The 25,531-nt window shown below is 43.5% G+C and overlaps 1 protein-coding gene across 15 annotated transcripts in view; it reads right to left on the bottom strand.

The window, feature by feature from the left end:
• Positions 1-25,531, bottom strand: part of RIN2 (Ras and Rab interactor 2) — a 123,147-nt gene that overhangs the window by 51,318 nt on the left and 46,298 nt on the right. For 14 of the 15 annotated variants that reach the window (XM_072857663.1, XM_072857666.1, XM_072857667.1 and 11 more), the window contains one exon: positions 984-1,084. The exons of the other annotated variant lie outside the window; for it this stretch is intronic. In XM_072857663.1, the coding sequence (XP_072713764.1) occupies positions 984-1,040 (57 nt within the window). In that variant the 5' untranslated portion in view covers positions 1,041-1,084. The remainder of the gene's footprint in view (positions 1-983; positions 1,085-25,531) is intronic. 15 annotated transcript variants of the gene reach the window in all.

Here is a 25,531-nt window from a genome sequence, read left to right as displayed (position 1 = left end):
AGATCCTGCGTTGCATCCCGCCTTCCTGGCTCCTTTCATACATTGCCATGCGTCAGTTCTATTCTGTGATGGAATGGAATTGGGGGAGACAGAAGGGCTCTCACCCAAACCCAAAACATGTTTCTCACTGAAGTATGCTGTATTACGTGTGCTGTAAGCCACATGACATCTCAAAACAGCCCCCAGAATACAGAAACAATAAAGGGAGTAATTTCTGTTTTCTCTCTATAAGCATGCCCATGCCAGAACAGAACTACTAGCTCTCAGTGCCTGCATCATCATGAAGCTGGGCTGAGTATCTTAAGGGAGGAAGCACTGCACTCTTTTAAAGTATGTAGGCACCCGAAGACACAGCCATCTGCCTCGCTGGACTTTTGAGAGTACGGCAGTGAGCTAAGCACCAGCTTCTTATTCATTTCAAACAAGACACACTTAGGCTGTAAGAAAACCAACCAATCAAAACCCACAAAGCAAGCAAAAACACAAACCAAAAAGGACTGAAATATACATTGAGAATACAAATATAGTATTTCTGTGAGTGTTCAGATTACAGACAAACAAGGACATCCCCGCGCCAATTTTTCTTAAAATAGACAAGGAAATGAAACTGATTTTTTCAATCCAACAATGGAAATCATAAACCTGCACCGCAACTTTAAGCTACACAAATTCAGTTTATGAAAGCTCTAATAATTTTATGCCTACGCACAATAAAGCTTATGTTCTCAGCATTAGCGGCAAAGAAAGCTACAAAGCTGTTTTACACCAAATATTCTATTCAGTGTACAGGAAAACAATATACACATGAAATAACTAGATGGTAATCTAACCACAAATACCGCCTGTAAAAAGAGATGCTCAATGAAGTGCTTCCTATTTTACAGAAAAGGCTTGCTACGTATCACAGACTGCACTGCACATTCTGCAGCACTCATTTCACATAAAACCATGTGCTTTATGTTCCGTATAAATATCCCATTTACCTTAAAGAAACTTCCTCTTTTGTCCAGACAACGGGCTTTCATTGTTAAAGACGACATCTTCCCCTGGAAGATTCCACTCCTTGAATCTACGCCTTGAACTCCTAAAAGTAGAAACATTTTTTTAATGGTTAGTCCAGTCTGTAGGAAATTCCTTTCTAAGCCACAGAAACAGTCACGACAAGCCTTCGGCCAAAACCCTTTCCGTCAACAACACGGTCCCATTTATTTCCTACCAGAGTCCTTACATATCCCTTTGGTCTATTTTTTTTCCATAAATTGCTTCAAAAAGACAGTGCTACTCAAGTTCCATGTTCCTCCCTTCTCTTCACAGCTGATCTGAGTAGATTTTAATGCGCTCATTAAAAAAGAATGCTAAAACATAATGATTGCTTTGTTTGTTTGCTTGACCTCAGCATGAAGTACAAATAGAACAAAATGTTAGATGTCACTACAATCCGCTCTCAAATATTACAGTATTAACAGGGCTGACCGGGGGGGGAATTAAAAATCACCCACAAGGGAGAAAACACATTACCACGAATGTAAAAAACAACAACAAAGAAAGGCTAAAAACCCCACAAAACAAACAAACCAACCCCAACGCCCTCCTGAAAAAGTCCTGCTTGAAGTTCCTAAAATGCAATTAAGTTTTCTGGGAGTCAGGTCCAAGTGAGAAACTGAAGGTGCAGTTAGGAAGAAGCTGCATTTTCCACTATCAGGTAAACTGAATGAACAGCTTAACACCCGGAAGACGACAATAATGCATAACCAGAACACGCGCACACAATGAGCAATATCATGGGGATGATCTCCAGCTGATTAGTAGAGTTCCTCTAAAGTCACAACCAATTCACACCAGTAATTTGCGAACAAACTGCTGAACTAAACAGGAGCCAAGTTCCCTGGCTAAAAAGTCCTTCTAGGCTTTTTAACAGTGAGCTTATAATTGCATTTAAATAGCCTAACTCTTCTCCTTGCTCACACATTTACTGACCACATAGTAGGTAGTTATGTTGGAAGCTTCAGTTGCCTAAATGGCAAATATTGCAGGTGCAAAACATTATAGACTAAGATAGAGGCACAGCTTTTGATGTGATACAAGCAGAAAGTACAATATAAATGGCAGGGAGCAGCAGTGGAAAACAAGTTTAGTGGCATGGCTGCAGACGGAGCTTGAGCAAAACAAGGCAGCTGGGACTGAGACCGCTGACAGTTCAAAAAACAAGTCTGACACATACCCGCCCGTGCACACATAGACACACAGGCTTCTGCTTCCCTCTAATGCCTTATGAGAGGGCATCGACAAGGGGAAATAGGCCCAAGGAGGACCTTAGAAGAAAAAAGGGTTAAATGAAAAGCCCTGGAAGCACAAGTACTGGAAAAGGGTGAGAGGTAGAAGCAGAAGAAAGAAACATTTTCTCTTGGTTTTAACATGTAGCCGGAAGCTTTAAATTGTTCACCCTGCTTCCAGCGGTCATACCGCAAGAGCGCTAGGAAAGGTTACATTTTTCCACTTAGCTTCTGGTTAAAAAGCAGCCATGCTGTGAAACTCAGGAACCAGCCTGTTTTCCAGGCAGAGTTTGCAGACTTTAAAGGTTGAAAGAAAAATCCTGAATTCTGCATTCTTGTGAAAGCCAAACACTAGAGAATGACCAAGAGAAGACAAAAAACAGCACTGGAAAACCAATAATAATAATTCCTTGTAAATCAGCATAGTTAAAGGAACACGTTCCTGATGAGGCTCTAAAGCATTGTCATCCATGCTGCTTTACTTACAGTCTGTCTACATAACCTGACTGCACCAATCCTGTAAGAGACTGCAGTCCCGTGCAGCGGGTGGGCTTACAGGGGCTATTAAATCAGTCGATCTCTGCGTCCTCATTTGCCACATGCACAAGGGTACAGAACAGTTGTTCCACCCTGGGGAGCCTCAGACATTTTAAAGACTTTTGGTATTTGATATTGGCTATTCTAAACAAATCTAAAGGTTGCCATATAACAAGAGTTTTTTAATTATAAAATAAAAATGTTTTCTTTCAACAAATTCTGAAAAGGGAATCTGCACCCAAAAGACTTAAGGTGGAGGGAGACCCAAGAAACCCAAACAGGAATTAGAATAAAAATTCAATTTTCCCAGTTGATGCTGTCCTCTTAATGACAACACCAAATTCAATTCCACAGAAAAACCCCAGATTTTAAATGAGTTACAGTAGGGGTTTATGAGCAAGATCATGCAGTTGTATTTGCATCTCTAGTCTCAGTCACTAATCATCTCATTTGCAAACAATGACCCCTTCACAGGAAGTCTAATGTTTTTAAATTTTCTTTCATTTAACCACAAGGATGTCTGCATGCATTCCTGTTGCCAAAATAAGACCATGCCAAGATTTTTACATTCATCTTATTTCAAAACAGAACAGAAGTTTATAAGCTTCCACACTCAAACATACAGAAGAACGCAAAACACAAAGACACAGTTTGCCCTTCAAAGAGCAATAAGACTCCAAGTCGGAAGAAAGCCTCAGACAAGACCACTGCTTATTTTGCTTATTGCAGGTTCTGAAGCTCTAAACTTTTCCATAGCTGCTATTATTGTTACTATTTAGGTAATATTATTACTATCTGTATGACCATAACCCTGAGCTCAGCTGAGCTCCAGTCCTTGCTCTTCTCAGCTCTCTACACAGCCTGTGAATCCATCCACGCCACCCTTTGTGGTTACAGTGTAATTTCAAACTGACTTAGGGTAACCTAAATACTATTCCATGTTTGAGTGGTTTTTACTATTTCTGATTAAAAGCAGCACAGGGGGAAACACTGTTGCTGGTTTTTTGTGTTTGGTTTGGGGGTTTTTTTTGGGTGCGTAGGCTTTTTTTGGGCCACCCAATATGCAAATAGACTTTAAGACCCGCTGGAAAAATGGATGGCCAGGGGTGGGTGCAACACTCCAAAAACTGAGGGTGGGCCCCTACCCGTCTCGCACCTCTGAGTTCAGAGGTACCTCCACAGGGTGCACAGAAACAACTGCAGAGAAACAAACCTACTGTCAGAAGGTTTCATTTCTCTACACAGTTGTCCACATCTGATGCTTATTCAGATCCAAAACAGGCTGCAAAACCACTACTCTGAAGTTGTCTTTGTTGAGTTCGGACAGCATGAGGCTGTCAGAAAGGACAAACCTGCCTTCTTGGATTGGGAAGCTGGGTGGAGAAAGATGGCAAAGCATGTCGTCTCCTGTACTTACCGGAGACGAGCATTTTCTCCTTCCTCTGTCTTTTAAAGACTGAGGCAGAGAGTCTAGATAGATTTGCCTAGACATTGCCTGGGTGACTGCTCAGAAACCCATCTGAAAATGTCATCAAGCTGCAGGAGCCAATTCACTGTATAACTCATGTCGCCTTTTGTGTAGCCATCTGGAAGGCAGCCCTTGCTGTGTTTAAGCGGTCAGTACTTCACCTACTTAGCCGTCCCCACAGCTCTCCGCTCCCAGAGGGCAGCAGGTGCTAGGCTGCTGCCCGCCGCGCCGAGGTTTGGGTGGCTCCCTCCCAGCAGCACCAGCCCCTCCGGTAGCCAGCGCTGTCTGCCCGCAGCTCTTCAAATCCAGGACAAAGCTCGTGTGTGTGAAGGACAAGACAGGGCAGGGAAAAGGAACGATTTGTCTGCCTGGCACATTCCTCTGAAATGCAATGCTGCTCCATGGATGCTGACACCCATGCAAGCTGTATGTTTCAAAAAAACTGGTGCTTTTCAGCTTCTTTCTTCCATTCCCTTCTCCTCCTGGTTTTCATTTACACAGGAATGCCAGAGCACCATTCAGGCGCCTGGATGTAACCAAGACTTCTGACTTCTTGTCAAAACAGCTCCTACTTTCCTCCCTCTCCTGCAATTTTATTTGGTATTTTATATGTTCTTACACTTAACTGTAGTAGTGCCGACTACTGTCTTCCTGGACTTCTCGGGATCCTTCCCTTTAATCCTCTCATTCCAATCATGCTTTTACAAGGCAAAACATCCCATTTTCTTTAGCTAAAAGTCCCAGCAAAGATGAGACAGTCTGTATTCCTCCCCTGAGGTGGAAAGCAAAGGGCACAGGGAACTTAAAGTCCCTGTCCACAATCCTCCTTACTCCACCTCCGCTCAGTTTCCTAAGGAATCGAGGCTATACAACTGCACCGGCTTTCTGTTCCTTAGTTCCTAACTACGATTTTTGATCTTTTGGCCAACCTAACAAGATCTGACTGAGGAAAAGAGTCTCTGTTTACAAATGCTAACAAGAGGACAGAGGGAAGAGACTCCATTAATGCCGTCACTGAAGGAAGAGGAGAGTTCTGCAGCCTTCCTTTTGCTGGCCAACCAACAGAATTCGCAGAATCCACTTTTTTGTATTCTAAGCCTAAATTATCCCACTGAAGGAACTGGCTGTCCTCTTTCATTCTCCATCTGTAAAGGCCATGCAACCACTGAGCATAGACACTCACAGAAACTACTTTAGGCAAACAAAAAAGGGTTTTACTATTCTGCAGCCAAGGAGGAACAGGAAAAAATATCAGTCCAGACCTTCAGTATAAACTGGCAAAGGTCAGCTAATGTCAGAAGACTAACGCAGATTGATAGCTGTCAATGTAGTCCTTAGGCCATCCACTTTGCCAGTAGCGGGGTGCAGTAGAGGAGCTGAAATACAAACCTTACTGCCTCATAACAGAAATGCATGGAAGCTAGGTAAAGCCTACTCCATATGAACTTGAAAACCTATGGTGAATCAGCATCATATTACAATCAAATTATAATAGCAATTTATAAATATATAGTATTAAAAAAATTACAATTAATTCAGTGAACCCATTTTCTGGTGGGTTAAACTGGAAACCAGAAACAGGAAGGATAAATACACTTTATTTTTCTTTTTAAATGTGAAAAAAATACTTCTAAAATGCAGTCCTACGCTTGAGAACATGCTAAGAGATATACACAGAACTCCAGGTTTTCAACAAATTTAAGCATCCTCATGCATTTCATTTTCCGGTTCTTCTAGCACATTTGCACTACCCCACGGAGAGGGATGCGTTCATCTCCAACCTACAAAGCTCTGGTTTGTCTAATTACTCTGACCTTATCTGATTCTTGGCAAAATTAAACTTTTCCTTTTGAAAGTATTTCCTCTGAGAAGTTAACTGAAAGCCTGCTTCCAGCACCACACAGATACAGCTGAGCACAGTATCACTTTGAAAATCTATCAAATAAGAGCCTCAGTCTGAAAACTATCATTGGTGCCAGGATTTTGCAGACCTCTCAACTCAAATGTTGCATTGTGTTAGCACAGCTGTATCCACAAGCAAAAAGCAAGAGGATTATGCAAAAAGGATTCTAACTTCCATCATTCTTCTGGCTGCAGAAAGAGGTTACGGCCTTTTTTTTTTCTTCAAATAATGCAAGAGCACATTACTTGTAGAAAACAAATAATGCATACAGCAAAAATGACAACACACTCTTTACACAGTGTCGTATTTCTGTATTTTGTCATTTTAATTAAAATGTTTGAAAAAGCTTGGAAATAACATTCTCTGATCAACCTCCTTTTTCTTCAAGCACTGTTTTTACTTTTATTTCTGCTACCTGAACGTAATGAGTTTGTGTGAGGTACTCCCCTGAAGAAAGCCTGGTTGCCACCAGTATGCTGTCAGTAAGCAACAATATTTCTGCCCATAATGGGCTAAAAAAAATCTTACAAAGATAGACAGTCATTACATACATAGGCAGAAGGGCCACAAATGACTGCTTGCAATCCTTTTCAAGAAACAACACTCTCTTGAAAAACTAAAAAGGAAGCACAAATATGTAACACTCCCATTAACTTCAAAACCAATGAGCACATCGCAGGTGAACTGTGCTTACTACTCCCCCAATGTGCCTCTTAGAATCATAGAATCATTTAGGTTGGAAAAGACCTTTAAGATAGCCAAGTCCAACCGTTAACCTAGCACTGCCAAGTCCACCACTACACCATGTCCCTAAGCACCTCATCTACACGGCTTTTAAATACCTTCAGGGATGGTGACTCCACCACTTCCCTGGGCAGCCTGGTCCAGTGCTTGACAACCCCTTTTGGTGAAGACATTTTTCCTAATGTCCAATCTAAACCTGCCCTGGCACAACTGGAGGCCATTTCCTCTCATCCTATGGCTTGTTACCTGGGAGAGGAGACCAACACCCACCTCGCTACAGCCTCCTCTCAGGTGGTTTTGGAGAGCAATGAGGTCTCCCCTCAGCCTCCTTTTCTCCAGGCTGAACAACCCCAGGTCCCTCACCCGCTCCCCATCAGCCTTGTGCTCCAGACCCTTCCCCAGCTCCGTTGCCCTTCTCTGGACACGCTCCAGCCCCTCAATGTCTCTCTGGTAGTGAGGGGCCCAACACTGAACACAGCGTTCGAGGTGCGGCCTCACCAGTGCCCAGTACAGGGGCACGGTCACTGCCCTGGAGTCCTGCTGGCCACACTATTTCTGATGCAAGCCAGGATGCCATTGGCCTTCTTGGCCACCTGGGCACACTGCTGGCTCACATTCAGCCAGCTGTCAACCAACACCCCCAGGTCCTTTTCTGTTGGGCTTCTCCAAGCCTGTAGTGTTGCATGAGGTTGTTGTGACCGAAGTGCAGGACCCGACACTGAGCCCTGTTGAACCTCATACAATTGGCCTCGGCCCATCGATCCAGACTGTCCAGGTCCCTCTGCAGAGCCTTCCTCCCCTCCAGCAGATCAACACTCCTGCACAACTTGGTCTCAATCTGCACACTTACTGAGGGTGCACTCGATCCCCTCTTCCAGATCATTGATAAAGATATTAAACAGAACTGGCCCCAGCACAGAGCCCTGGGGAACACCACTGGTAACCATCCACGAACTGGATTTAACTCCATTCCCCACCGCTCTTTGGGCCCGGCCATCCAGCGTTCTTTACTCAGCGAAGCGTACGCCCATCCAAGCCATGAGCAGCCAGTTTCTCCAGGAGAATGCTGTGGGAAATGGTGTCAAAGGCTTTACTGAAGTCTAGGTAGACAACATCCACAGCCTTTCCCTCATCCACTAAGCAGGTCACCTTGTCACAGAAGGAGATCAGGCTGGTCAAGCAGGACCAGCCTTTCATAAACCCACGCTGACTGGGCCTGATCACCTGGTTGTCCTGTACGTGCCGCATGATGGCACTCAGGATGATCTGCTCCATAACCTTCGCCAGCACCGAGGTCAGGCTGACAGGCCTGTAGTTCCCCGGATCCTCCTTCCGACCCTTCTTGTAGATGGGTGTCACATTTGCTAACCTGCAGTCAACCGGGACCTCCCTGGTCAGCCAGGACTGCTGATAAAGGATTGAAAGTGGCTTGGTGAGCACTTCCGCCAGCTCCCTCAGTACCCTTGGGTGGCTCCCATCCAGCCCCATAGAGTTGCATGTGTCTAAGTGGTGTAGCAGGTCACTAACCATTTCCCCTTGAATTATGGGGGCTTCATTCTGCTCCCTCTCCCCGTCTTCCAACTCAGGGACTGGGTACCCGAAGAACAACTGGTCTGACTATTAAAGACTGAGGCAAAGAAGGCGTTAAGTACCTCAGCCTTTTCCTCATCCTTGGTCACTGTGTTTCCCCCTGCATCCAATAAAGGACAGAGATTCTCCTTAGCCCTCCTTTTGTTGCTAATGTATTTATAGAAACATTTTTTATTGTCTTTTACAGCAGTAGCCAGATTAAGTTCTAGTTTGGCTTTGGCCCTTCTCATTTTCTCCCTGCATAACCTCATGACATCTTTGTAGTCCTCCTGAGCTGCCTGCTCCTTCTTCCAAAGGTCATAAACTCTCTTTCCTGAGTTCCAGCCAAAGCTCTCTGTTCAGCCAGACTGGTCTTCTTCCCCAGCAGCACATGGGGACAGCCTGCTCCTGTGCCTTTAAGATTTCCTTCTTGAAGAATGTCCAGCCTTCCTGGACTCCTTTGCCCTTCAGGACTGCTTCCCAATGGACTCTGTCAACCAGGCCCCTAAACAGGCCAAAGTCTGCCCTCCAGAAGTCCAAGGCAGCGGTTCTGCTGACCCCCCTCCTTACTCCTCCAAGAATCAAAAACTCTACCATTTTGTGATTGGTATGTCCAAGGCGGCCTCCAACCATCGCATCACCCACAAGTCCTTCTCTGTTCGCAAACAAGAGGTCCAGCGGGCGCCTTCCCTGGCTGGCTCACTCACCAGCTGTGTCAGGAAGGTCTCTTCCACACACTCCAGCAACCTCCTAAACTGTGTCCTCTCTGCTGTATCGTATCTTAATACCTTTTGCAAAATTTGAAATGCAACACCACTGAATTTACCGCCAGTTACACACCTCACTAATTCCTCCAAGGAAATTATTACTCTTCCTGTAAAGAAGATATGAGGTAGTTAAAGGCAACCAGCAGAATTAAATGATGTGCAAATATTCTGAACCTTGTTTCACTGATCAGTTACATCCCACCTGCTGACATACCATTTTATGCTTCTAAGTTTTTTCAGTTGCTACATTTGTCACATCAGGCACTGTCGCTCTTAAGCCCTGTTTCTCAGTACAAGTAGAACAAGGCACTGCGTATCCCCACAGCAATAGCTGTTGCTCTTGGGCCACTACGGCAGCCAGCAGCCTCATCAGGGTCTGAAGCTCCCTCCATAGGACTGCCTTGCCTCTTGCTCCTTTTTGTTCAAACTCTACCAAAACAGTCACTCAGACAGGCTGAGTATTAAACAGGAGTTACAGAAAAGCAGCCAAGTCACGGACTTCACTGTGGTCCCGTCTTTCAGACAAATCCTTGTCTCTCATTTCACTCACAATGCTAATCCGAGGCCTGAATTTCCATGGGCTGGGAGAGGACAGGACAAGTACAATCACTGAGGATCACTACAGTGACGTCTGGCTCTGGACATCACCCGTGCAGACACCCGTTGGAGGCTGCGAGAGTAGGTGTCCACGCAGGGTCACTGCCCATGGCTTGCAACAGGGACAAGAGGCAAGCACCACGCAGGCCTGCTCTGCTCAGTGAAGGGGCTGCCTGGAGGAAGCCCCAGCTCCGGGCTCCAGCAGCCCCGGGAAGGCAGAGCACACGGCAAAATGGTTGGCATGAGAGAGGAATGGCCGAGTCATAAGACCTGGCCAAGGGATCCAGATGCTTCGCAAATCAGAGGCTTCCCCTGAGCCAAGACACAAACTCAGTGCCCTTCACCCCCTTCCTACTGACACCTTTTCAAGGCAGGCAGGCAGGCAGGCGATCCAGCCCCTAGAGCACGGCCTGCGCTGTTCAGCGTCCCTGTCCCTGGGACCTACCTTGCATGCCTGCAGCTGGGGCAGCTTGAGAAGGCCACTGAGCACTTGCCCACTCCTGGGCTGGCAGCCCCGGCCATCTGGGCCTTCCTGAACTTCTTGGAGGCCTGCACAGAGGAGGCCAGAGCCCGGCCAGCAGCGCGATCCCAGAGCCTGCAGAAGTCTCTGATCTCCTCAAGCAGATGAGCTTCTGGGGCTCCTAACACCAGTGCCCACCTCCCAGGGGACAGCCACAACTTAGCCAGGGCCCAACACAGCCTTGGCTCACGTGAGTGTGAGGGGAAGGTGCGGGGCAGCTGTGAATCTGGAGGCAGAAGTGACGCCTCAAGAACCGGCAAATGAGTTTGAGGAGCAAGGTGTAGCATCTGGAGGTGCAGCGAAGAGTTTGCAGGGTTGTAACCTCATATCCTCCTCATAACCAGGAGGATAATGGGCTAGATGGACCCACACTTGGATGCAGTATGGCTGCTCTTTTCCTAGTAGTCCTCTTCCCTAGAACAAACAGCTGGGAAACTGCCCTCCCCCACCCTGCCCCACTCATAGCTTTGACTTAGAGAGTCATGTTCTCCTAGATATCAAACTGTAGCATGCAAAGGTTACTCTTCAGCTCCCAACATTGTCAACTTGCTTATTTGTTACAGGTCACAGCTGTTTTCAGCTTCCTTGGCTTATCATTTCTGACACCTGTATTTGCATCCTGAAGTATCAATGCTCTTCATCCTGGTTAACGTAGCAAAGCTGTTAAAAATCACAGCCATCTTTCCAAGGACTCCTTCACCTCACTATGTCTTAAGCCATAAAGTACCAGCAATTGCTTAAGGAACTACTACGTGGACAGACTCGGATCTTCAGGGGCTGTGAACCAGTCCATGCATCAGGCTTGGTATATTTATCTGACTTAATCTAAAGTGGGAACATCACTGCCAAACTTATACATTGACCTTTCTACATCTGGTTTCAGCTAGTCATCACTCCTGCCTCAACCAACCTTTTGCCTGCAGGCTTATTTTTTCCCCTTGATTACAGATCCTACTCTATGGCAACCTTTTAAGACACTAAAGGATAAAGAGGAATTACTTTGAACTTGTTTCAGCACGGCACTCTCAGGAGAGGTTTTAAGTTCCATTAGGTTTTGGATAGATCTGCTGTCTCACTCACAGCTGTCTACCCGCTTCTTTTATCTATGCTGAAGTCATAAATGCAGAAGTGAAAGCATCTGAAAATCCCATCTGAAAAGTGAGCAAGAGTTGGCCTGACTCTGCTCCCACTGACACGAACAGACATATATCACTCTTTCCAACAGGAGCGTACAGTTAGGCAAACACTGAAGGCCTCGGAAAATCCAATCCTTAAGCTTTGCTGAACGTGGCACATTACTAAGAGGATTATGTTAGCTGCCAGCGCTGTCTCTCTGCACTCCTTCCACACAGTTTCTTCCTCTCTTCCACTAAACCACCTCTTCCTGCTTGCTCCCATGGCATACTTTCCACATTACTGAAAAGGAATAAAAACCCAAGTCATTTCCTTTGGCACAGCATTTAATCGTGAAAGATACTACCACATCTCTTATAAGAAAATGATTGTACGTTGATACATTCATGTCTTGTTTTGCCTCTAGACATGTCAGAGAAATATATTTATAAGATTGGCTTTGATTTGGATAGCCTTTCAGAAGGTTCATATTATTCCCAAATTCCCTGGCCTGGATATCTCACAAAACAAGAATTTCTGGCAGTATTTCAGTAATTTCCATTTGTTATTCCTGCCAAAACCAGTGAATAATAAAAGTGAAAACATTCAGAAGTATGTTTTCAAATCCCTTAAAAAATGTTTAACATTGAGCTGCAGTTCCTCGAAGAAGCAAGAAAAGGTAATCACTTGAATTACAATATAGCTTCAAGGTCTGGAGAAGCTTCAGAATTCATAATGAAGCATTAAGTCAAATGCAGAGAGAGATGGGTTACAGCACCTGCATCTAGATGGAGATGCACAAGATAACCACCTGCTGGGTTTGACTGTGGGTTATTGTAGGCACCTGGGAAAAGCATCTCTACCTCCTGTACCATGAATCCCAGAGAAGGATGAGGGTTTCAGCCTTCATGTCGTAACTCCTACCTCCTTGCCCGACAGAGGCACCAAGGAAAGCTCTGACCATACCACTGCCAGAGATAACATTCCTCCACGCAGCAAGGGGGAAGCAGAGACCTGACCTACTGCCAGTTCAATAGCTTAAACACTTCTATCTACCCAAATACTTCCATGATCTAGGGTTAAGTGATTAGATATGCTTATTCTGGTATTAGATAGCTGTACCTAGAACAGCATGTTTTTCTACAATTTACTCTTTTGCACCTAACAGTTACTGATATATACCATAATTTCTATTTCATCGTGTTTGGAAAAAAAAAAAAAATACAGGCGTGCTGACCCTACTGAAAGCCTGGTAAGGACACTGCAGCATGCTTTTGAAGTATATGTCAGTTTATTAAATACACGCGCAGTAGATATGCAAAAGTTCAGAAGGTGGGGAGAACGTATAAATAAGATTTTCCTGCTAAAATAAACCACCTGATGGAAGGAAAGGGATACCTTCACCTACATTTTTAAGGACTTGCCAAAATGTACACCAACATTCTTAAAACTACCATGTGGTATTTGTCTGTTCTCCAGATCTGTAAATTTTTAGGACTACTTCATGGTCAATATTCTCCATTATCACCATTCTGTGAATCTGTAATATACAGGAAAAGAAATCCTGCAACACCATAATACAGCAGATCAAACTTGAACTTACATCCCATACTATAGCAAGAGGGTTCTTGCATACAAGGTATATTTACCTAATGGTTAACGTATACGTGTTTGAAGCAATAACAAATTCAGTACTGGACGTGGAAAGACGCCTTGTAGTTTACCACTTATTTGCTAGAGTTTGTGGGTCTTTCCTCTGATGGATTAATCCCATACATGCTCTACTTCTTGTTTGCAGAGTTTTATATTGCACCAGTAGACAATAACAAGGACTACCTTTATTTCAGAGAGGATCAATCTCTCTTGGGTGCCCCTCAGTCAGCAGAGAAAGGGTAACTCTGGAGAGGACACAGAACGGACACTTAACAGAGGTCCCCTAAACCTGCCTCTCCCCTCCCTGGCCACAGGGAGAGCCTAGGGACAGAAGCTGCCCTAGCTGAAGCTAACCTTTGCCAGTTCTCCCATTGAACCACAAAGATGCTCTTTAGAAAGATTAGCAGGTACATATCAAACCTTTTCAAATTCAACAGAATAAGCCAGGCCAGCCACACGTAAAAGCCAGGATGATGTGGCTGATGCTCCATGCTTATAACTGTTTTTGAACCAAAATTGACTTCTGGTACCTTAAATTCACTGGGTAACTTGAAACCTCGCAAAACATATCCAAAATGTCGTAGTGTTCACCTGCCTCAAGAAAAAAAAACCCCAACACACTCCTCTTACATTGGACGTCAATAATTCACAGACAAAATGTTCTTTAGATAATTTCAATCTCAAACTCCCCACATGCTGCTGAAGTATCTCAGAGACCTATGAACAACAGCCAGGAATTAATTTTACCTATTTTCTTAGTCTGATAACAGAAGCACAACTTGTCTGCACAGTCAAGCGCACTATTTACAGCATTCTGCACTTGCACAGCCTCCTCTTGGGTCCATCAAGTGCTAATACATACTTTCAATGCATGGCACCAGAGGCAGTGAAACAGGCACCACAGACTGTGTGTGCTGTCCTATAACATTACTCAGGTTAGCATGAGCAGTAAAGACTGCATTTCTGACACGCATCATCGGGTCCAAACTGTTTTATAAACGTCAGATGGCTGAATTTCCGCAGCACTCTAAAACATGCATGACTCCCATTTTAAAACGTTTCTCCAGTGGGGCAGAGCATTACGTACATCAAAGCTCTCGCACGTTTTGCTCAGTGTTTTCAGAAATACCGAGCAGCAAGTTTCTGCTGATTTCCAGTAAAAGCAATTCACTTTTCAGAGACAGGGCAAAACAAATTGCTTTTGAAAAATTCTTCTTCATGTAACTCGTTGAAAAGGATTCCATTTGTTTACCCAAAGCAGCACACAGAAGGGGGGGGGGGGGGGGGGGGCAGGCAGAACTGAAAGTTGTTTGTTTGACCTTAAAAGTAAAAATTAGCCATGGATTGCAAGACAGAAAAGTGGCCTTAAGAGAACTGCAAAAGCTGCATATATTTAGGGTTATCTATTAATTGAAAAAAAATCTTTTAGGCTCTTCACTATTAAAAAAAAAATAAAATCAGATGTTATCTAGTTTGTATGCCACTGAACAATGACAAAACATAGCTTTTCAATTATAATGCAATAGCACTTTCTAGTTGTGTTTGCTGCATCACTGATCTGCTTAATAGATATCTCCCTATAAGAAAATAACTATTTTCTTACTGCAAGCAACTGTTTCATTATTCCCTAAGAAATGTTTTGCAAAGATTATTCTTTGTTCAGCTCTGTAGTTAAAAGTAGTAAACTATTGTTCAGGAGGTAGCCCATGCCTAGGCAGCTACATCCTATGTTTCATAAAATCAACAGAAAGATTTCCATTGATGTCCACAAGTATTGGAATGAGGTTCAGCATACAGCACACTAAATGGCATCCAAGAAGAGTCTATAAGAAACCCATAAGTCATTGAGCATATCTGTTATTCCAATCTCCACCTAAAAGCTTGTACTGCTCACTCTGAGACCGTTGAACACAAACGCCGAAAGCGTCAATTTGCTGCGCACCTCAACTTCAGCATGAGACATCAAGGCAATGACTAACAAGGGAACAAACACCATTTTCTTATTCTGGTGTTGACCTTCGGCTCATCTTCCACGTGACACATTCAAAAGAAAATATGTAAATTGTACCATTGGACCCCCACTGATCTAATGTTTTATCGATTAGCTATGGAATCGGGTCATCAGAAACGTAGTACACTTGACACCTTGTTCTTCAGATAGCTCTCAGTGACAGTAGCTGCTACTCTTCAGTCCCCAGGTTGCTCTTCCTCTGAGTGTAGTAAGTTAAGGCAGTTAAATATACAGTAGCTTTATTTCAGCTGAGTCTATGGTAAGGGCTAATATTTGAATTTCTTGGTAAAAACTGTTAAGACATGTAACCACCTGGGCCACTTCTCAATTTAGCCCTTAGTATTAGTTAGGAACAATTTCACCCTTTTTTCTTTATTCAAGCAATTAGCATATTACAGGAAATAGTACTTTTGTGGACCATATAAACTCAGACTGTATACCAAAAACTTTGTTCACAGTATCAAGGAGCTGCACAATAACACATCCCAAGACATACAACCCACAGGATACTATAGCTGTGCAAGCCTCTACTCAACATCGGTGTCCTCACTTACGTGACTACACATTAGCCAGCAGGATAAGTTACCCCAACAACACAAGAAGCAGCATCAGTGCAAAAGCGACGGCCTTCACTGCTTGCAGCAGTGGAGAAGGCCGCCCCCACGTTCTGTAGTCCTGGCTAGCGCTGAGGCTCACACTGCCAGCGCCCCAGGCTGGCTTGCTTTGCAAATCCTGCCGATACCTCATCCTCCAGCCACTTTTAAAAGAAAGTTCAAAGCAAGGGGAGCATTTGAATCACTTTTTGGATTACACGTGTGTCTAACATGAGACAAATCTAAACAGTGTGGCATCATCTTTAAAAGAGAAAGATGTTTTTGTGATTTCGGGAAGCACACGTGCCTTCTTTGACCCTATGCACGGTTCCATTAAGACAGAGTCCCAGTGGTTAATGCACGCTCAAGATTTACGAAACCGGTCTCAGATTTCGTGAGAACTCCAATGTGTAACTAGTCTTCATTTCCCATGAAATTTGGGAACAGTACTGCCCCACCGCACAGGGTTTTTTCCAAGGAGTAAACCACTTAGCACTGACAGAGCTTCAGATACTGTAGCGACGGGGGTCACATACGATAACCCTTTATGGCCATCAGTGCATATATAGAGGAAAAAGTGGAACATATCACAAAGCAGCAGGAAGAGAGCACATAAAAGAAGGATGAATATCAAAAGTGAAGGAGACCCACTTCCACTGAGACACACTAACACACACACACCACCCCCAAACTGCAAAGCAGTGCTACACCCATTTGGCTCATTTCAATGCCATTTTCTTTGTTCTGTAACGCTGTGCTAGGAGAGACCTTATTGCTGTCTACAGCTACCTAATGGGAGGGTGTAGAGAAGAGTGCCAAACTTCTCAAAAGCACGTTACTAGAAGGGCAAGAGACAAAGGGCAATGTGGAACATAGGAGCTTTCAACTCAACAAAAGAAAAAAAAGGTTTTCACCACAAGGGCGTTCAAACGCTGGAACAGGGACCCAGAGAGGCTGGGGTGTCTCCATCTCTGGAGACACTGAAAACTCAGGGGACCAAGGTCCTGAGCACCCCGATCTGACTGGGAGGAGGGCTGGACTAGCTGACCTCTGGAGGCCCCTTCCGACCTCTGCATTTTGCCAAGACTTCACAAAGGTGTGTGTATTCCCTTTCACCACTGGAGTATTTTCTTGAATTTCTATTTAATACACAACAAATAATAAAATCAAGTATAAGACTTCGTGTTGCAGGTTGCTTCACTTTTTTCTTCTTTGCTTGCTTGTTTTGAAAGAACAAGTTATCAGAGGAAAAGCATTATTTTTCTTTCTCGGTTTCTCACAGGGGTGGGAACCCCCCACCCCTCCAAAACACATTTTTACTTTTCATCACACAGAATTACATTTGCATAACCCAATAGAAAGCACAAAATCAAAAAGCATATCAGCTTAAATAATTAATAAATAAGACTTTTAGCTTTGTATTTATTAGCAAGTGACACACACCTGAGTATACAAACACACAGGCTGAGTGAGAAAACATCTCCAGGTGCAGAAAGCTCTGAACTCTGAGCAAACAATTTAATGTACTATTGGAGCTATGTATCAGCAGGAGAGAGAAACGTTTGGATGTCTGTTTTCCACAGGGACAACTATTATTTATCTACCCCTGGAAAATGCATACAAAAAATTGGCAGCTCACCTAGCGAGTGATACATGAACATTTCTCTAACGTTAAATAAATGGAAAAAAAATTTGAGCGATTGAACTTCATTCTTCCCTCCTAAAATAAGTAGGCTAAGTGTTCTGGGTCAGCTAGTGTAAATCCCCTGAAATTCCTGGATCTTGAAAGGATCAATTCTCAACACACCTCTTTAAAGCTTCCTACATACTGAATTACACCAGGTCAGCACCAAGTGACTAACTTGAGTGGACTCAAGCTATGCACTTGTGGATTTGCTTTTTGTTCAAGAATATTTCCATGTCATTAGCTACATTTCCACTATTGCTTTCTGACCAAGAGGTTAATGTAATCAAACAGCCTATGTGAGGAAAATCACATGCAAGTTTTTGTGGTTGTGCTGTTCATTTTAAACACCTGCACATCATAGACACACAGACATTACAGACAGTTTGCTTCTTTACCCACTCAGCACTCACCCACTACTTATTTTTACAGAACCGGCTGCTTTAAGCACCACTTTTTGTAGCACACTTCCAAAACGGTTACCAACTCTTCTTGTAGAACCAGTGCACAAACACAGCAAACCATGAAGTTGAGAAGTAAAAGATATTTTTTCCTCAATGAACAAAAGAAAATATTTTCATTAGAAAAACTTTAGAAGAACAGTGCTTATGCCTTGATCTATTTATTTTGTTTTGTGCACAGAAAAGACTGCAAGAAAATCTTTCACTTAGTTAAATCGAACTCATTGCTCTCCATACAAAGACCTCCCATGTAAATATACCGGACAGCAAAACACTTATGCCTATACCAGAGGTCTTCACTGACCTAACCTAGTTAGGATCCACTAGCCATGAATAGATAAGCTACTCAATGTAGAAAGCTTGCATCCCTGTTTGTCTTGGCTTCAGAGAGAGACTGGTGAACTGGGTTTGCCCCACTAGATCCGTCAGACCTTCTGCGCTACCACACCACAGTGCTGCTAACCTGTATTACGTAGAGGGAAAGCTACCCTCGAGCTCAGAATGTGCAACTTGTTCCTGAGCCACACTAACTATACAGAGCGGAAAAAACAGACTGAGCCGTATCTGTGAGTCAGTTCGCTGTCGCACAAGCGTGCCAACGCAGCAAGCAGGATAATCACCGAAGCACAGCCTTCTCATTGTCCCTTCAGCTATGCCATATACACATCACAGGAGGTGAAATGCCTCGACTTATTTCATAATGTTACTAGGAGTTAAAAAAACACAAACCCAAAACCACACACAAGATCCCAGGGAGAAAAAAACAAACTTAATTTGAACAGTCTTTATTTCTTGCCTGTTTGAAGATCCAGTTGGGGGCGGGGGGGTAGGCATAAATAAGGCAATCCAACAGTTCTTCAGAACAAAGTCTGCAGATAGCATAACACAAGGTATTGCCCCTACCTGACCTATTTGGGAAAATTAGGAAGGAAGTTTAAATCCTCAAAGTCATTTGAGGCACCTGTACATTTCCCATAAGGATCAAGACTATAAGACTGGTTATAAAGAGTGATTTTTTTAATGAGAAAATTCACCCACAACTTTGACCAACTATGCTCTGAAATATTATTTTAATTATGTTTTTTTCATATAACTGAACTGCTTTTTATTTGGGGGGCTGGGTGGATTCATTTGGGAGATGCTTTCTTTGAGGGACAAGGGAGTTTTGGATACTCAAATATTTAGAATCTACAATTTAGTTTCTAAATATACGTTCACCAAATAAATGACAGAAGCCAAACATGACATACTATTCTGATAAACACTGTTTATTGTTTCTTCTTCCATCCTATTTCTTTACGGGAAACAAATAGTGAAAACAAAACGGTTATGACACACGCCAGTGAAACCCAGGAAATTAAAAGCTGAAGGCTGTTGAAATATCTGTCCCAAGTTAATTCCACTCCTCTTCCTTTTTTTATATATACACCACGGGACTGACAATGTTAGCCTCAACCAGGCTTCCTGGCTTGGGCCTCAATCCGTGTAACTTCCAAGTCACGTAAACACAGGTCATCCTTCCTGTCCTCATGCTGCTCTTCTTGATCTTCCTTCAGAGGACAATTGTTCCCTCTGACCTCTCCCTATAACTTTTCCCTCTGATAACCATCTCTGGTACCTCCATCATCTTAATGCTCCTTCTTCTGTCACTGCTGCCTTGCGATTCATCAACAATGCAAAGGTCACTGCTGCTTTCCTGGCCCTCTTCCCTTTTCCTATCAGGTTGTCCATCACTAGCTCTCCTCTCTCTGCTTATCCTGACCAGCCCCAGTCTCTCCTACCACAGCCCCTACACCCAACTTGCCCTCACTCTTGCAGCTGAACCCCGGGGGATGAAACCCTATGACTTTGCCACCTTTCTTCCCCGTACCTGTAAGTTTTCCATCCACCAACCCAACTCTCTTCACATTTTGCAGTTTTCACTATTTTCTACTGCCTATTAAAGCTCTTCTCCTTTTCCACCCCTTTCTCCCTAGCCATCTGCATAAGGATCCTGGAAAGACAGATGTATTTCATATTATACGACATCTCCAAGATCTGGCATTTTACACAGGTTTGAGCAGCCTTCTCATCCCTCCTCCTTCTTCCAACATCACATTTGTATTTGAGAAGGTGGTCCAAAATCATCACCCCAATAACTCACCTACCTGCTTCTTTCCTCAAGTCCCTCAAAACAGCAGGACATACAAACCCCATATACAAAGAGGGATGCTACAGCCACCAACTGGCTCTTACAGCAAAGAGAAAGGCTGAAAGCCTCTCCCAGGCCATCTTCATCCAGACAAGGAAGACAGAAGGTCCTCCCCCTCCCTAGATTTTGGCATGAGCAGTTGTCCCTTCTCTGTCCAACCTATTTTTGATCCCCCAGTGGTAGAGGGAATATCATCGTCGCCAAACTTCGCTTCCTCAGCAGCATCAGCAGTCACATCAAGACCCATTTGATTATTACTAAAAGTTTCTCTTTCCTCGCTGGATTTATGAGTTCACAGAAACTACTAGCAGGGGAACTCCTGAAGAAGGAAGTGTGGGTGTAATTTCTCCACTATTAGTTTGCTTGTGTAAACAATTTGTTTTCTCTCTCCTGGGACAAAATGTTTCGAAACAAGTGTTTTAAAAGAAAATAAGCCCCATTTGTTGAAATGGTGAAACTGGGTCAAAGTGCTGACAACAGCAGACCATTCTGAAGTAAAACACACTGGTGACTCCACATGCTTACTGTATCGGGGGGGTTATGTTGTGCACATAGGTCAGATAAAGAGTTTGTTAGTGTCACTTTTTTTCTTTCTGAACTGAATGAAATGCAATCAGACCCAGAAAGTGAGGAAGCAGTCAGATGACAAGGTATTTTCTAGGTTTAATTCTTGCTGACACACTGGTACCAGAAGATTCCCATGACTGCTAGCAACAAACATTGGCAATCACTGTGTATAGGGAGCTGGGGCTAAGCATACTAGAATACAGGTTTACTTGGTCCTTTTACAAACAAAAAATTAAGTTGTTTAGCAGCAAACAAATTCCATCATTCTCTTTCTGCAGATAATAAAGAGAAAGCCGCCAATGGGTGAAAATAGTTCTTGTGGTTACATGCCACAGTTTCAAGACTTAACACGGCATTATTTTATTGCTTCTACATCTGGTGCCAGTTATTTTTATACAGCTTCTTTGTACAAATTCAGCAACATGAAAAAAACCTTCAAAGTCTATCAACCACTCTTAAAATAAACACCAACAAGTTCATTTCTCTCTGTTCTTCTGTACCTCAGCTATGATGTATTCCCTGCACAAACACAAACCCACGTCTCTGGGGAGTCACAAATCTCTCAAGTGAGTAACTTGACCTGCTGTGACTGAGCTAGGGGAACTCAGCCCACCCCTGAAACTCATTATTTCTTTCCCATTCTGCCTTCCTTCCAAAACCATAGCACCAAAAGGCAAATCACGCAGGAAGTAAACATCTTTCTTTCACAGTTCGTGGACCATGATCTCACGTGGGCAGGATCACTGTCCTGCGTCTCCTCCTACCTGCAAAGTCCTACCCCAGCCCCGACTGGAGAAGGTGAACATGAACAACGCCCAGCACAGAGCTGGTATCGGCTTCCTCCTAAAGGCAGAAATCAAGCACGCTCCATTATTTCCCCCAAGGCCCGCACACAGGACAGCCGGAGCTGCCCAGAAAGACCCTGCTGGGGCCAACACCTGCCACCCCCCAAGTAATTAGCTAGCATTTGGTGCCGAGTACCCCTTGACAACCAGGAAAGCGTAAGCCTAGAGGGACTGCTGCCCACTCTTCCCATCCCCTCCTTCACCAGCCCAGAGGGGCTGTTACAACCAGCTGGGGTTCCTAATGCCACTACAGGGCTCAAGCAGGAGCAAAGCTCTTTCGCTTGCCCCTACAGCCCAAAATGTAACAGAAGCAGCTGCTGCCAGCTGCCAGTCTGACTGCATTCAGCTCATGTTTCCATTTATTCTTAGCTTGAAGGGCTAGAACCAATTTTTTCCCCTTCTCCCCTTCAGATAAAAACTATATTCTGCAGAATACAACTGCCGTGGTCCCTCTCTTGTCCAGGGAATCCGTTGTTCGGCAATGCATAGTGGAAAGAGACCCAGGCTGTAATCCAGCTTTAAAAACATCTAAATCACTTTTCACTCTGTAATTCTGTTTCTCCTTCCACCATCTCCTTCTTTGTACAGCACCAAACACCAACTGCCCCGTGCTACCAGCACTGCAGAATTCAGCCTGCATGTTCAGCGAGCTTTTGACAACTTCTGCTAGTTAATCTCTTGATCGGAAATGCATTCCAAGTCCACGAGCACCTTCAAACAGCTGCCGTGATTCTTAGCAGCTTGCCACAGAAAAGCATCTCTCTCCAGTCTCCTCAAATGTGTAAATTCACACAGAAATATACCTATCCTCGAACTCCCACATTTCACACCTACATACAAATTACACTGACACCACCGTATCATATTCAGGCCTGAAACAGTAACAGTTTAATGTGCCATTTCGTGACCACCAAGGCTGGAACTTAAGAGACTGCCCCTGGAAGTGATAACTTAGCCACTTTCCAACAACCCAACTACCCATTTATGTGGAGCCTTGGGAGGTCCAGCATTTAAATGATGATCATCATCTGTGCAATTCGGAATTAGCCTACACATTCACAACACAGACCCAAGGACTCAACACACTAGAGTGGCACTGACTCCAGTACAGGTACTTTGCTGAACTGGATCGGAAAGAGGAAGGTCTAAGGCCTTGCTGGGGTTAGTCACTGTTTGAAAGGCAGGGAAAAAGCGCTAGCCTAGAAATTGGTTTAATAGGCCAAGCAAATAACTGTATTGCCTTCAATTAAAAGCTGGCAAGCTTGAGACAAAAAGCTTTCAACTGACAACCAGCTTTCTATGCTAGCCACCGGACAGTGGATGAGTAAAAGCAAGGGATTCCATAAAATGCTGACAGAGTCACCCTACAGGCATTATACATAACGAACTTTGCCAAAACTTTACATGAGCTATCTCTCTTTGGAGATTGCACATTCAGACTAGATAGGGCTTAACAGATGTCAGGAATAGTGTATACAATCTGTAAGTTGCTAGACTTGGTGTTTTATTTTTTGTCAGGACCTTTACCACAGTTTCAAGAGGTAAAGGCGATCCGTTGGCCTATGCTGCATTAGCGCTCATTTAACAGTGCGTCAATCAGGAAAAGCACAAACAGAGAAAAACTGATGGACCACTCATAGCTAAAATTATACATATATAAAGTATGAACACCTTGCTGAATGGAAAGCTTACTGAGCATGAGCTGAACCTATGATCTACCTTTCTTAAATTCGTTGTCATTTTAATGTACCAGATTCCAGTAAAATGTTCCAAATGAAGACTTCTGCTAGCAAAATAAAGGCTATCTTCCCATTCCATTGGGCCCAAAGGGCACGCTCTGCCTCGACACAGAGGAAGCACTTGTAACCAGTGTTACAAGCCCGTCCCTGCCTGGAAAGGAAACGTCCCCACGGACAGAACTGCGCAGGGAATGCGACATCCACCAGCGCATGGGAACTGGAAGGCCCAACAAAATAAAACCCCAAGGAGCCTTCCCATCACGACTGACGCATTGTCTTCCAGCAGGAGTTTTAACTACACTGATAAACACATGCCTTTGTTTGTGAAGGAAAAGGTTGTATGAAACAATGTGTTGGCATTAAGACTACTTTCTTCAATTCACTGCTTGCAAGTTAGTGTCTCCATCCAGCAATCCTCAGTTCAACATTCTCCTTAGCTTATCCCAAGGCCCAAGACTTTTACTTAGTTTTACATTCCGTACTCCAGTGGTGTGACCAAAAGCCTGCCAGGAACATTATTATTAGAGGGTCAAAATTAGAACTAATACTGTTCTAGCCATTATTAGAACATTATTAGAAACTATTGAAAGACAACAACTATCACCTACCGTCTGTTCTTAAAACATGTAAAACGACTTTAAATGCTACGCAAAACACAGAACATTACAAAAGCAACACACAGAGCATCAGTGAAGTTGACACAATATTATGTATTCCTTGGCCTGAAATAAACCTTAAATAAAAGGTTGAATTTAGATATAGCTCTCAGGCTGTGATACTAAAAAAAGAACAAAAAAAAATGCCTCCAGCTCACTGTGCAGTAGTAAATGCAATGGTTCCCAAGTCTAGACTATGGTATGACAAATAGAAGACTCCCAGCAGCAAAGGGAGATGCCCGGTATGTCTGCCAAAAGGGTGTGCGCATGCTAGCCTACTATCTTTAGCAAGGAACAAGACACGCAAGATAGAGCTAGAACACTTCTCTGGCTTCCAGAGCTGCTGTTAACCATATGGGAAATACACTATAAGTGATAGCTAACATATGCCCCATCTTTCATGAAATACCATGGGATGAAATAACGTTTTTTCATATAGACATCAAAAAATGAATCCGCACTATAACAAACCAAATATTTATCTTGGCAGATCATACCTTCCAGAAAAAAGTTTGCAATAAAGTTAAATTATTTAAGGGACATACTGCAAAACAAATGCTGAGAATATCTTTGCAGGGAATTCCTGCCAAAATGGATGAGCTGTGCATTTATCAGTGCAACAAACATGAATTAAGAATTTTTACGGAACCACTAAATAGAACATTTGAATTAACCAAAGGAAAGCTAGCTGCTCACTTGATGGTGAATCTTCATTTTTTCTCTGATCAAATAAGCCAAAAACTCCAAGCAACACAGTCTGCAAAGAAGTATATACTATATAACATGAAGACCACTGATACAAGTTAGAACCGAGGCTTTCTGCGTAACTCCTCATGACAAGTTGGTAAGACTCAAACATTGCTGCTTGCGCAATAACTTTTGTTCATTGTTTTTATCCTATTAAAAGTTCCTGGATCCTACCCCATTTTAAAGTAGAGCCACAGTTCATCTCTCACGCAGCAGGGCAGGCAGGGATGGCACCTTTCTGGGACACGGGAGAGGGGCTAGCAGACTCTTGACCCACGTTTGTCATTGACTTAACTAAACAGCTTTACAAGTCCGACATACTTAACTAGTGGAAAAGTTTACTCATGGCTCAAAGATAACTTTCTAAAATTTCAATTATTTAAAAGCAGTTTACGGAGACATCAGCAGCAACTCCCAGGTCTAACACACATTCAGAGAAACACTTCAGGATATGAGTTTTACTGCAGCTACTATTTAAGTCAGTAAGTTCTACCTACTAGGAGTAAAAGAGGACTGAAAACTAACATCTTCTACTCACACCTCCCAAAACAGAACTCTTGTCAACTTCCAAAACAACCACCATTTTAAACAGCTGTCTCTAGACAGATGCTAGTAAAGCCTACGTACAAAGTTGGGGTTATACTGTGGCACATGGGCAGACACAATTTAAATAATCTAGAGCACCCTGACGGTTCCTCGACAGGCAAACCAACCACGTGTGGCCCTTAGCAAACACACTGCAAGAACCCTGGCTTCCTTCTCCCAAGCTATTCTAAGTGTTCAAATTATGATTTTTCATCTTGCATGAACGCCATGAACACTGAAGAAATTATTATTTTTTAAATCCACGGCTACAGCTAAAATAGCTTACTACTGACAATTCACTGAGTGTT

Source organism: Ciconia boyciana, chromosome 3, assembly GCF_034638445.1.
Source record: "Ciconia boyciana chromosome 3, ASM3463844v1, whole genome shotgun sequence".
In the NCBI taxonomy this organism is placed as follows: Eukaryota; Metazoa; Chordata; class Aves; order Ciconiiformes; family Ciconiidae; genus Ciconia; species Ciconia boyciana.
Note: the sequence above shows the minus strand (reverse complement) of the source record. Positions and strands in the feature narration are given on the sequence as shown.